At 36.6% G+C, this 14,377-nt stretch overlaps 1 protein-coding gene across 16 annotated transcripts in view; it reads left to right on the top strand.

Moving 5' to 3' along the window:
- VPS8 (VPS8 subunit of CORVET complex) overlaps positions 1–14,377 on the top strand; it is a 252,516-nt gene that overhangs the window by 117,013 nt on the left and 121,126 nt on the right. For all 16 annotated transcript variants that reach the window (XM_045037181.1, XM_045037182.1, XM_011286041.3 and 13 more), the window contains 5 exons: positions 2,147–2,218; positions 7,639–7,758; positions 9,073–9,129; positions 12,951–13,033; positions 13,778–13,862. In XM_045037181.1, coding sequence (XP_044893116.1) covers positions 2,147–2,218; positions 7,639–7,758; positions 9,073–9,129; positions 12,951–13,033; positions 13,778–13,862 — 417 coding nt within the window. The remainder of the gene's footprint in view (positions 1–2,146; positions 2,219–7,638; positions 7,759–9,072; positions 9,130–12,950; positions 13,034–13,777; positions 13,863–14,377) is intronic.

Here is a 14,377-nt window from a genome sequence, read left to right as displayed (position 1 = left end):
GTATTTTCTTTATCTTCTCTATTTGTCATCTTTTCTCTGATCTCTTTTACTTTTTTATTTAAATTTTATTAGTTCTCTTCATATATACATTCGATTTCTCTTACTTTACTTGTGGTCATGTCTGTGCTTTTGGGTGGCTTGTAGGTCTTTGTGCTTCACAAACTGTCATTCTCCATTAGGACATGTTATTCCTCCAACAAGCATTGTATAATTGGAAGCATCTTCAATGGAGTGATAATGACAATGACATGCCATTTTAGTGGCAGCTGTAAACTACAACCAAAATATGTCATATATATCATAATATTCATACTATAGTATATCACCACTTAATTATGTTTATACAAGTAAACTTTCAATATGTTTCAAAGCAGTGAATACATGCTGCCAAAAGGAAAATGTATAAGAAATTCTTTTCTTACTAGCTGTCACTGCTGTTGTTTTTAATACATATGTTAATTTCTCCATGATTTTTAGTTAAATAGCACTTGTAGCAGATAGTACCTTTTTTTTTTTTTAATTTTTTTTTTTCAACGTTTATTTATTTTTGGGACAGAGAGAGACAGAGCATGAACGGGGGAGGGGCAGAGAGAGAGGGAGACACAGAATGGGAAACAGGCTCCAGGCTCCGAGCCATCAGCCCACAGCCCGACGCGGGGCTCGAACTCATGGACCGCGAGATCGTGACCTGGCTGAAGTCGGACGCTTAACCGACTGCGCCACCCAGGCGCCCCAGTACTTTTTATTTGTACCTGCAGAGTGACATCTCATTTTGGCAGGCTGAGGTGGGGGTGGAGGTATGTGTTTGTATTAGTGTGTATTAGTGTGTTCATAAGCCTGAAGATAGAACTGAGAGACTTTGTAGTTCATCTTTCTGTCTTCAGGCAGGGTAAAATTTAACCCACTTAAACATTAAAATATGTTCTGTTTGAGTTTACAGACTGAGAGTTCCTGCAGTCTCCTTGGTAACTCATCTCAACTTTTCTCAACTAACTGGCAGCAAAGCAGTCTCGTTGAAGAAAGAGCTTTAAAAAAAGAAAAGATTTTATTTTTCTGTCATTAAGTAGACAGATGAGCATCATTTGTTTAAAGCACTTAGTGTGTGTCAAGAGAGGAGAAGGAAGGGCATACTCATCCAAAGTATTATTGCAGAAGTTGGGGAAATTTAGGGCCTACTTAAAGAACAGCAGTATTTTGGTTTGAATGTAACCATAATGTAGTCTTGAAAGTTCATGGCTTTAAAATTCCTTTTTTTAAATCTCTTGGGACACTATGTGGTCTATTTTATTGTTTCAGGAAAATAAGCACTAAATTACTGCTGTATTTCTAAGACCCACATGTGCTAAGTGCAAACCACAGGAAAGATCTTCAAGTCTTTCATCACTTTTATTATTCAATAAATATTTTTGTTTTAATTTTTTTGGTAGTGAAAACAATTTTAATTCCTTCATATATGCATTTTATAGGTACTAGGTATTTTCAGAATCCGATGCTGTCATTTACTTTGGTACATGTTTTGTTCTAAATATATCTGGCTCTACTTGTGCAAGGACATAAGAGTGCTGTACTTGGTGTGTTTTGAAAATGGGATACTTAGCCCTTATATGTAGGCTTGAGGATTTTAACATTGTGACAGTTTTACCATAATTAAAAAAAAATCTGTCATTGAACATCATTTTTTTTAGTTTTAATGAAAATCATGAAAGTTATTTTTCATGAAAGTTAATAAACTGTACTTCAGTTATTATTTCTAAATAGCATAAATGGAATGATGGCTGAGCATGTAACATGTATTTTCTCAAGCCCTTGTTCATAAATTTGCCTCTTACCCTTAGTGTTTCTTCTTTTTCATTGCCTGTAAACTTTGCCCTCCTTTCTGAAGTCACTCTTTGGTTGTATGATAGTTACTATATTTTTATACTTGTTATCTGGTTTTAAAGTCCTAGAATACCATGCAGCATTAAATGCTATAGCTCTCTGGCTAACTTACTAAAAACAACTTACTATTTAAAGGTATAGAAGGAAAAACCTGATGAGGAATGGTTATCTTATTGGGGATTTTACCTGCCTATTAGTAAGAAATTAATATCTTGTTTCCTTCAAATTTTACAAATAATAATTATTTTTAAAAATTTCTTCCTGTTAGACTTTTGAAGATTTTAAAAATGACAAGCAAGCTGTAGAGTATCAACAACGAATTGTGGACATTTTGTTGAAAGTGAGTACTCAGAGAATAGATGTCTTAGTATTAATGTTTAAGAAAGTTGAATTGTTTTATAGCAAAAATAATCTTATTTAATAATCTTATTTAATAAAGCAGTATGTCCAAAGAAATTTTGTTGTGATGTCTTTGTCTTCCAAACCTGAGTGAAAAACTAACCATTAATTCAAAAAAAAATTGTTACTGTATCTCAGCTGTAGACTTGCTACTAGGATACAGGGTACTGCCCTTGAGAGATGCATTTTGTGGTAATTACTATATTAATATGATTTTGTGAAATAATGGTGACTGACTGACTTCAGAATGCTTTAAGAAAATAATTAATGTGAAGAATCTTCTTCTGTCTCAGACCAGCATCGCTGTGTTGCTGTAGTTTGACCGTGGCACTGAGATGGTGGTAACACTTCAGAATGATTAGAGGCACAGAGAAGATCATCTAAGTTTAAATCTAACTAAATTCAGTCCAAAGCTATTTTGAGATCCATGCTGTTGCTAATGAATGAATGCAGAGACAGATGCTTTTCCTTTCCATCTGCACAGTTTGAACCAGGCCAGTTTCTTGTAGTTGAAAGCTTAGAATTTTCATCCTGTTCATTTGGCTGTAGAATGGAGATTTCTTCCTCTTAGGGAGTTTTCAATTATTTTGGACAAGATACCAAAACTAAATGTTCTCTAATTGTGTATGACATTAATGCATTACATTTATAATAGTTCTTTATAATTTTCAAAGCACGTTTATATACATTATCTTAATTGAGCTATTTATTAACCTTGTAAGATAGGCAGTGATGAATATGAGAATAAGCTTGCTAAGCCCCCAAAGAATGCCAGTTTGATCCAGGTAGGTAGTATGGAGAGTTTTTACCTGGAGTTCCTAAATGGTCTCTCAATACCTAATCTTGTCTTCCTTTCATTTGTGATCTTGCCTTTCCTTTATTCTTCTCTGACTCCCTGTTGGATCAGTTGGAATTGAGTTCGGCTGTGAGAGAAAATACAAAATAACGATAGTTTAATTGTGATGGGAATTTATTTTTCTCCGTGGGAGTCTGCAGGTAGGCAACCTGATCTGGTAGAGTGGCTTCACAAACTCATTAGGGATGCAGATGCCTTCTGCTTTCACTGTTACTATTCTCAGTACATGGTTTCTGTCTTTTGGTCCAAAATATCTGCCTGGGTTCCAGCCATCACCTCTACATTCTAACCAGCCTGAATGCAGAAAGAGATGAAGAAAGGAGTTCCCTCTCTTTAAGAAAACTTTTTAGAAGTTGTGTACTACAATTCTGCTTATAACATGTTGATCAGAACTTAGATATATTGCTTCTCAGCTGCTAAGAGAGACTGAGAAATGTACTCTGTATTGTGGGTTACCATGTGTTTAGCCTAAAATGAGGAGTTCTGTTTCTAAGTTAGGAAGGAAGAACAGATGTTGGAGCACAAGTACTAGTTTCTGCCATACTCATCTAAAGCTGTTTAACATGACATCCAAGATCCTTCTATATTTTCTGGTCCTTGACTACTTCTCTGTAACTTTTCTCTCCTATCTCCACCACACCGCCTGCAGCACACTCTCTATATTACAGACTTCTCAACTATATTAAGTTATTGCAATTCATGAGCTTTCTGTGTCATCTTTATGTCTTAAGTTCTTTGTGTAGTTTTGTTTTATCCCATCATGCCTTTCCTTCCCTTTCTCTGCCTGGCAGATTCCTAACCATTGTCCAAGGCATAACTCAAATATCATCCATGAGAAACTCTTTTAGAATCTAGAATCCTCTTCCATATTTCCAGTTGGATTAGTTGCCCCTTCTCTGTGTTCATACAACACTTTATACTATACGCGGCGCACTGTATGGTAATTGTTTACATCTATGTTTTCCTGCCTGGGACTGAGTTTCCTATAGATAGAGACTGTGAAGATTATTTTTTTTATGTGTATCCTTGTTGTAACGTGTCCAGCGCAATGGAAGCTAGTAGATGTTCAAGGCATGTTTGCAAGTTTATTGAATTGGAATTTGAATTTAAAACTATACTAAGTTGGAGGAATGATCCAAATGAAGAGCCTGACGCTCCATAAAGTACTTAAACTATTAGAGTTGGTGAATTGCTATCCTTGTATATTGTTTTGGTAGTATTTATCTTGTGTCAATGAAGAATGAACTTTTGAGAGTTTTTTTCTCATTTTTGATGAAAGAGTTGCACTAACAAGTGTAGTACTGATGGGGCCAGCGAAAATAGGAATGTAGGCAGTGACCAGGGACTGGATGAACATTGAATGTAAGGTGATATGATGTGTGCTGCATGACTACAGACGTAGAAGTAAAAAGCTGTTAATTTGTGACTTTGTATAAGATTACTCAGAATTTTTGTAAGCATGGCCCCTGGAATAGGTAAGAAAGGAAACACAGAGGGGCCAGAATTTCGAGGATGATAACCAGTTAGACGCTTGCTGAGGTGGCAAGGGAATTGGCTGAGAGTTAGAACTCTTTTCTCAGGAGTTATTTCTAGGATCATATAATTAAGGAGTTCACACCCAGAAACCAGAAGAAAGGGCTAAATAAGCAGAGAGGAGCATTGGCTGGGCCCAAGAGTTGAGTCCCAGGAAAGCACCTGTACACTGAAAGGGAGTGATGATTGAGTATTTTAAAGCTGGAGAAAGCTCTTTGAATTATCTATTATCAATTAGAATTTACAGATACACATACACAGATTATAACTTGAAATATTCTCATACTCTGGTAATGCTGAATTATGCACTTGAACAAGCTGTGTTTGCTGGACTAAAGCAAGGAGAGTTAAAGAAAGGGATACACTGCTAGCAAAGTAAAAGGAGGTAGGCCAAAAGCTGGGCCCCAAGGGAATGTTTTATAACAGGAGGAATCTTACATTTTATCTTTGAATGAGAGTGGGAGAGGGGACTTAGGACTTCGGATAGATAAGACAATTTATTGTTTAGCTAATTCAAAACAATGCCTGATCTTCCTTCCCTGTCTTCTGTATTCTCTTTCTTTGCTAATGGCATCATCGTCCTACCTGCCTGTCAGGCTCAAGGTCTGTCATTGTTTATTCTTCCTTTTTAAAAGCCACACATTTCCCCACAGATAAATCCTTGTCCTGTTGCCTCTTTCCGGTGGCATCTTTTGCACCTGTTCCTGCTTCTGTTTTCATGATCACTGCCCTAGTTCGGACCCCAATTATCCATTGGAGGAGAGACTCCATTGCAGTCATATGCATCGTGCTTGGGCTCCCTACCTTTTAATTCTTCCTTGTGTTACTTCGCTCTGTTCTCCAACTAGATAATCTTCCTAAGCCCAATCCTGATGATGATAAGCTCTCATGGTTGAACATGGTCAATAGAGCCCCAGTTTTTTTATGGAATAAACTCTAGATTCCTTAGAATGTATTCAAGGCCTCATCTTTTCAATCTAATATCTCCCTCCTCCTCTTGCATGTGGCTGCACTCTAAAGAAACCCAGTTTCTTTGCATGCACTTGTATTTTCCAGTGTCCATGCTTTTGCTCACAGTCTTCTCTCTGTTGTGGGTTACTCTCTCATCTCACATTCCCCTACTTTCTCATTTCTTTTCAAATTCCTTCTCTCATTTTCCCTACTGTGCTTTTGTAGCCATTTGTTCCTTTATGACAATGTTAGTTGCATTGTACCTTTTATTTAAGATTTGTTACCTGTTTCACCTTGCGTTCTTGCTCATAATTTCCTTGAAGGTATTTGCTATACCATCTCACTCATAGGAGGTACTCAGGAGATGAGAGCTCACCTAAAGCAGAGGAACGATTATGGTTTGATAACTGTGTGTGATCATAAACAGCCTGTTATATGAAACCATCTGTTTAAGGAACTGCACTTCACTGATTGCTGGGCTAGCTGACGTCTTTTTTGGGATGCCTTCACTCTCTAGTTATCTTACTTAAAAAAGTGTTTTTATTTAAGAATAATTGACATACAATACTGTACTAGTTTCAGATGTATAACATAGTGATTTCAGTATTTACATACATTATGAAATGGTCACCACAGTAAATCTAGTTACCATCTGTTACCATACAAAGCTGTTACAGTAGTATTGACTATATTCCCTATGCTGTACATTTCCTGTCTGTATCTTATTTGTTTTATAACTGGAAGTTTGTACCTCTTAATCCTCTTTACCTGTTTTATTCAACCCCCTTCCCCCACTCCACCCCCCAGCAACCCTCAGTTAGTTCTGCATCTGTTTCTGTTTTGTTTTGTTCTTTAGATTTCACATAATAAGTGAAATCATATGGTATTTGTCTTTCTCTGACTTATTTCACTTAGCATAGTGTCCATCCATGTTGTAACACATGGTTAAGATTTCATTCTTTTTTGTGGCTGAGTAATATTCTATTGTATATAAATACCACCTCTTCTTTTTTTAAAAAAATTTTTAATGTTTATTTTTGAGAGAGAGCGCACACATGTGCAGGCAAGCGAGGGAGGGGCAGAGAGGGAGCGAGACAGAGGATCCTAGCAGCCTCACCCTGTCAGCACAGAGCCCGATGTGGGGTTTGAACTCACGAACTGTGAGATTGTGACCTGAGCCAGAGTCGGATACTTAACCAACTGAGCCACTCAGGTGCCCTGTAAATACCACATCTTTATCCATTTATCTATCGATGGAATTTAAGTTGCTTCCATATCTTGGCTGTTATAAGTAATGTTGCAGTAAACAGGGATGCATATATCTTTTTGAATTAGTGTTTTTGTTTTCTTTAGATAAGTACTTAGAAGTGGAATTTCTGGATCAATACTATTTTCAGTTTTTTGAGGGACCTCCATACTGTTTTCTATAGTGGCTGCACTGATTTACATTCCCACCAACACTGCATGAGTCTTCCCTTTTCTCCACATCCTTGCTTACACTTGGATTATTTATTTTCTTGATACGTGCCATTCTGACAGGTGTGAGGTGATACCTCATGGTGGTTTTGATTTGTATTTTCCCGATGATGAGTGATGTTGGACATCTTTTCCTGTGCCTTCAAGTTACCTTAGTTTTAAACCCCAGAATGACTTTGTTCTGTGTTGGTAGGCAGCTTTTTGGTAGGTTTACTTTAATTTAAATTTAACTTTAGTAGGATTCTCTTTTAAGAATTCCAAAGGGAAACATGATTATTATTTCTTTGAAATCACCTCTCTTGGAATTCAGTTCTTATCCAAATTGTGCCTAGAAATATGCCAAAAAATCATGAAAATGTTTTCCTTTCAGAATATGAATAGTTTTTGCTCCTTCTCTAAATGACATTGAACTCAATCGTTGCATAGCCTATAAAAGAATCTTTCCATGAGTCTCCAGTAATGAGGCTCCATCTTCCCCTTCTAATGGTATAATTTTGTGTCAAACCAGTTGATGTATTGAATAAATGGTCTCTTTTGCTCATTAGGTTATGGTGGAGAATTCAGATTTTACTCCTTCACAAGTAGGGTGTCTCTTTACATTCCTTGCCCGGCAGCTTGCAAAGCCTGACAATACCTTGTTTGTAAACAGAACCCTTTTTGATCAGGTGAGTGTCTTTAATGATGAGAGCTAGAATTGTTTTTATGCTGTTTGCTGTTCACAGAAAAGTTCACTGGACTATATAGTTTCTTTTTTTTTTTAATTTTTTTTTTCAACGTTTATTTATTTTTGGGACAGAGAGAGACAGAGCATGAACAGGGGAGGGGCAGAGAGAGAGGGAGACACAGAATCGGAAACAAGCTCCAGGCTCTGAGCCATCAGCCCAGAGCCTGACGCGGGGCTCGAACTCACGGACCGCGAGATCATGACCTGGCTGAAGTCGGACGCTTAACCGACTGCGCCACCCAGGCGCCCCTATATAGTTTCTTAATATAAAAAACTAGATAAATATCTTATCAGGTAGAAACCTGTTAAGGTTTTAATTTGGATTAAATTGGTTGTTTCTTTTAATGTTGTGCCTGTGTAGTATGACTTTTCTTAGTAACTTGGTATCATGGGGGGTATGGCTTGTGGAGATTGGTTTATAGAGATTTTGTTCTTTTAATTGTGTTCTCTGAATTGCCTAGAATTCTTTGCTCAAGAATTTTTCAATTTTAGAAGTCACCTATTTCATCGGTAGCAAGTCTCTGATGTTGATCATCTGTAGGAGAGATTTCTTTTAGAAAGTCTCAATGTCCCCACAAATGACTTTGACTTTGAAGATCTCTCTTAATCCCAGTTAAATAGCTCCTGCATATCAATACATGGGTGGCCAAAAAAAACCAAACCAAAACAAAACAAAACAAAAAAACACTTTATCTCTGGAGAAAGTTGCCAATAATGACAAGCATTTATTGAGCACTTTATAACACCAGGCTCTCTTCTAGAGTTTTATATGTGTATGTTAACTCAGTGCTCCCCGAGCACCCCCATTCTGCAGATGAGGAAACTAAAGCCTGGAGAGGTTATGTCACTCATCCAGGATCATACTTAGTAAGTGTGATTCTTAGCAATAAATACTATTATTACATGTTAATAAAGTTGAGACTGAAATCCAAGTGGCCTGACTCTGAAGTCCATGCTTTTCTTGGTCCATGGTATCAGGGATCTTAAGGTTAAGGTGTGCTGGTAGCTCTGCCTTCCAGCCATGTTTCTGAACAGTAAAGATAAGATACATATTAAATTGATAGCATACTTGAGCCTGTGGTGCCATGTAATAGGCCAGTCAGTTGGGAAGACACCATATATCTGTGGTATTTGTTATGACTGAGTATGGATGAATTGATGATATAGAAGGGGTAGTTATTGTTGTTTTCATTATACAGTGTTATGGCATGCATGCTAGTCTCCAATAAAAAAAAAATACCTTTCCTTTGACCAGGTCCTTGAATTCCTCTGTAGTCCTGATGATGACTCCCGACACTCTGAAAGACAGCAGGTATGAACCCCTGGGACTCTTATTGCTCAAGTATGGGAAAGAGGACAGAATAAGCTGGAAAGAACCCTTCTGTGCTAGACCTCATGAAACATAAGGGGGGAAAATTGTGCCAAACCCTAATACTAAGCTAGATAGTGGCAACTAGAAAATAGTGCAGATGGTTGTTAGGAGTACATTTATAAAGAATTCACATCAAACTAAATTCCTAGGAAGACTGGACCTGTCTTGCATTCAGCATGACTCACAGGGAATACTTCATCCTTCTCCATTAAGTAGCAACATTTGGCACCTGTTGTATCCTGCTTTCCACTAGGGCCATTTATCTGATAACCACTTGTAGCTGCTATGGTTCTGAACCAGAAAGGCTGCCAGATCTTGAGTATTGGGACATTGAACTTTGGGAGTACTCTATAGCCCCACTGCATTAGGGCTAAACATTTCTGGAGACTAGAATCCATCTGTCCTTCCACTAATCACTGTGAGATAGTAACTGTTGGATTACCGCTTTTTTCTACTTAGGCCACTTTCTCGAGAGTCTCTTCTAGGAGTAGGATTCTTTCAAAGTTTACCCACTATAAGTGTGGGCACTAAGAGAGTCATCCTATTTAAAAGTTATGGCTAAAAGCATAAGAGACTGTTAAAAACTGAGAACAAACTGAGGGTTGATGGGGGGTGGGAGGGAGGGGAGGGTGGGTGATGGGTATTGAGGAGGGCACCTTTTGGGATGAGCACTGGGTGTTGTATGGAAACCAATTTGACAATAAATTTCATATATTGAAAAAAAAATAAAGTTATGGCTAGACTTTGTCAGACAAGCAAGCTACAAAATATAAGTACTGTGAAAGCTACGCTGCTCTTTTTTATGGTAATAGTGCACAGCTGGGAGGTTGAGACTCTTGAGACTTGGCTAAAGAACTTAGGATAGCAGCAGTGACCCTTTTCTCCTCACAGCTGTGGCCCAGTGACTGCTGCAGACTGACTATTTTAGGAAGATAAGACAGCTGCTAGAATTTTGATTATCTCAAATTATATTGAATATAAATAATGTGGACCCCTCACTTTGCCCCTATCTCTCTATTGGCAGGAAAAGTGGATCTTGGTGTTGCTATGTACAATGATAAAGAATTTTAATATAAATAACTAAAATAAATAGAAATAGAAATAAAAACCAAATCTAAACGTACAAGTCAAACCTTGAAAAGTAATCCTTGTATAGTAATGTTCTATTATCGGGAGTCTCCTTTGAGACTATTAAGGTTTTTTCTCGATTCATTTGAGAAATACAGAAAACTGATGAAGTAAATTGCTCAAGTTCAAAACTAAGATTAGAACCCAATTCCTTCCGTTCTAGTCCGGCACTCTTGTACTCTATATGTAAAAATTTTTGCATGCAGTATTTTTTATTGTTTTCTGGTGGTATACTGATAAAATTTTAACAGCTGGTTCCCCAGGTGTAATTCTGACATGAATGTTAGTTGATATTTTCAATATTTAAGTGAGTAAGATGAAAGTACAGGAGTGAAAGCATGGCAGGACTTCGTACATTCATCGGTGATGTCTTTGCTGAATCAGTTCTTAAATACTGGAAACATATAAGGCCTTAATTTTCTGTGCTATGTGCAGTGTGATGATTGTGACAAGCACACTTTTAAATTTGATGGCCTTATTAACCTTGTTTCCATCACTCTCTTAGCCAGGGATTGGCAGGTTTTTGCTTTTTTTTGTTTTTGTTCTGTAAAGGACCAAAGAGTAAATATTTTAGGCTTTGTGGGACAGATAGGTTCCATGTCACACATGTGTCTTTTTGTTTATTTTACATCCCTTTAAAATAAGTAAAATATAGTAACCCCTGATTTTTATAACATGTGTCCATTTCCATAGTGTAAGTACTCCCACCATGGCTGATTTCAGCCTACCAACATGATGTCACTGAACATGGAATTGGGAAGAGATGCACAGTGCCACACCCTGGTATAATATTTCCACCACATAGATGCAGTAACAAACCTCAAGAGCATACACAGTAAAATGTAGTAAAATAATTAGGAAGTAGTGAATTGTATTAATTACCTTTTTAAATTTAATTAATTGTAAATTTGTATAATTTAATTTTTAACAATCACTATGTTTAACAACTGGCTTATACAGTTCCTGAAAACTTAATTCTACTGAATTGTTAAGACTGGCTCAAGCGATGGCATTTCTATTATATTATTCCAAATTGAGGCTCCCAGTAGATGAGTTCACTCCATAGTTCTATACTACAGTATATTATAATGCTCAGAATGGACTCAATTAAGGTTCTGAACAGTAAGTTTTAGATAGGTTTTATTTCTTTTCTGCTTTTTTGTCTTTTCTTAACTTGAAAGTAATCAATTTCCTGGGAGTGCCTGGGTGGCTCAGGCGGTTAAGTGTCCAACTTCGGCTCAGGTCATGATCTCACGGCTTGTGAGTTTGAGCCCCATGTCAGGCTCTGGGCTGACAGCTCAGAGCCTGGAGCCTGCTTTGGATTCTGTATCTCTGTCTCTCTCTGCTCCTCCCCTCCCCTGCTCACTTGCTCTCTTGCTCTCTTGCTCTCTTGCTCTCTCTCTCTCTCTCTGTCTCAAAAATAAGCATTAAAAAAATCTTAAAAAAATTATCAGTTTTCTATGTTAGAAAAATATTTGTTAAATGGTTTCCTGAAGTTCTGGGAAGGGTCATGTTACTCTGGATCTCAAACTTAAATATAAGAGAGAGCTTTCTCATATTGTTCTAATGACTGTATAATGTTTCTGTTGTATTTTGAGTTTTATTTTAAAATATTGATGAATCAACCTCAACATCCTATTCACTTTTTTATTCAGCTACCTGGTGTGGTTAAAGCTTAATTATATGAACCCCAGTGTTTTATGTGTGTGTGTGTGTGTGTGTGTATGCCATAAAATTGATTTTAACCACTTTCAGTGTACATTTCAGTGGCTTTAAGTATATATGATTGTTGTGCGGTAATCACCACCGTCCATCTTTAGAACTTTATCATGAATTCCTGAACTGAGCCTCCCCATTAAGCAGTAAGCATTAACTCCCCATTACCACCTTCCCCAGCCCCTGCCAGCCACCATTCTACTTTCTGTCTCTATGAATTTGACTACTTTGGGTACCTCATATAAATAGAATCATATAATATTTATCCTTTTGTGACTGGCTTGTTTCACTTAGCATAGTGTTTTTAAGGTTCATCCATGTTATTTCATGTGACAGAATTCCATTCTGTTTTAAGGCTGAATAATATTCCATTATATGCATATACCATAATTTGTACATCCATTCATCCATTAATGGACATTTGGGTTATTTCTACCTTTTGGCTCTTATGAATAATGCTATTTTGAAAAACCCTAATGTTTAAGTAGAAAAATTAAACATGTAAGCATGGATACTACCTATGGACAGTAGATTTTAAAGAACCGTGAGACATGAAAGCACCAGACAAAAATTCACTTCTTGAAAGAATATATATGGACATTTTTGGCTTAGTGGAGGGTCAGATATTAGAATACTAGATATTCTAATAAGGATTTACTTACAAACACTGTGGCATTTCTTCCATGTTTGAAAAATAGAGCCATTTATCTTTTTGTAAGACTTCATTACAATGTGATCAACATAAAGGTACCTCCTGGTACTTCGTATATGGGAAAGCCAAGTCAAAACATCAACTAATAAGACCAAAAAAAAAAAAAAAGGAAAAGTTACATTTTGTGTGGCTGAATGGACTCTTAGAGAGTTAGTAAATAAAAGTAGATTCCAAAGTGTTTTACTCATTTATTTTAAATATTCAGGTCCTTTTAGAATTGCTGCAGGCTGGAGGCATAGTTCAGTTTGAAGAGAGTCGGCTCATCCGTATGGCAGAAAAAGCAGAGTTGTAAGTTGTTTTTAAGGCATACATCAGTCCCCATAGAATTACTAAGTGAAACTTCTGTACCTGGAAGCCTGGTTTATTGGTAAATTACCAATTTTTAATTGAGAAAAGCTATGCAAATAACAACAAAAAAACCTAAGTGCAAAGTTTTTGTCTTTCAAGTCTAGAAATGAGTAGGTAACATTTGCAAAAATTAACAACGAGTAAATTTGAAGTGTTTGTACATTTGTTTTAGTGTGAAAAAGAAACATCAGTCTTATGATTTATAATTTTAGTTTTATTTACTTAAAGTTTCCATCATTTTATAGATTTTTGAGTTGCCTTATTCATACATATTCTAAACAATGCAGAATTTAACATAGCAAATGAGATATGAGGTGTTAACACTACTATTTATCTGGTTTGTTGAATATTTCATTTGACATATTTAATTGTCAACAGAGAAAATTCATATAGTTAATTGATAACTAATATTTTAACTATTTTTTGTGTGACACATTATTGCTTTAACATTTATTTTGTACCCAGCTTTGAAATTTCTTATAAACTGAGTGTTCAGCAGCATCTTAAACCTGTATTTAGAGGAATGGCAGATACTACTCTCCCTTAGCTACTGTAACTTCATTTCACAGTAGAAATCAAATCTGTATTCATTTTTCTTAATACCAACTTCTATGAGCAAACTTCTTGAAACAATAAGCTAATAACCACCTGTCTGTTTGGTACTCTGAACTTTTTATGTTCTAGCTATCAAATTTGTGAGTTTATGTATGAACGAGAACACCAGTACGACAAAATTATTGATTGTTACTTACGTGATCCACTGAGGGAGGTGAGTTATGAGACTACTTTACCCTTTTGTCTTGCTCAGTCTTCCCCTCCCCTTATTGAGTAGAAATAACTAGTAAGTAGGTATAACTATTCAGTACACCTATTGGGACATGTTTGCTGATTCAAGGTTTTTTTTCATTTATTCAAAAGATTTTTTTTTATCAAGTGCCTACTATTAGCCAAGTATACATTGATCATTAAAACATATATTTTCTATAATTTTAGAACTCAGAGTTTAGTGATGGAGACTGACCATAAGGAAACCATATATGTAATCACAGATTGTGATGAGTGCTAGGAAGGAGAAAATGGGTGCAGCTTGAGAAGATGTTGGGGGAACTGACTTACACAGAGCAGCCAGGGAAGGAATCTCGGAGGAGGTGACACACAGACTGAGTTTTGGAATTTGAGATGAAGCCAGTCAAGCAAAGAGCCAGTGGAAAAAGTATTCCAAGATAGGGACAAGGGTAACACAAAAGGGCAGGAATGGTGTGAGATTGAATTGGGAATGTGGAT

Source organism: Felis catus, chromosome C2 (assembly GCF_018350175.1).
Source record: "Felis catus isolate Fca126 chromosome C2, F.catus_Fca126_mat1.0, whole genome shotgun sequence".
In the NCBI taxonomy this organism is placed as follows: domain Eukaryota; kingdom Metazoa; phylum Chordata; class Mammalia; order Carnivora; family Felidae; genus Felis; species Felis catus.
The sequence above is the reverse complement of the archived record's forward strand: the minus strand, read 5'-3'. Positions and strand labels throughout refer to the sequence as shown.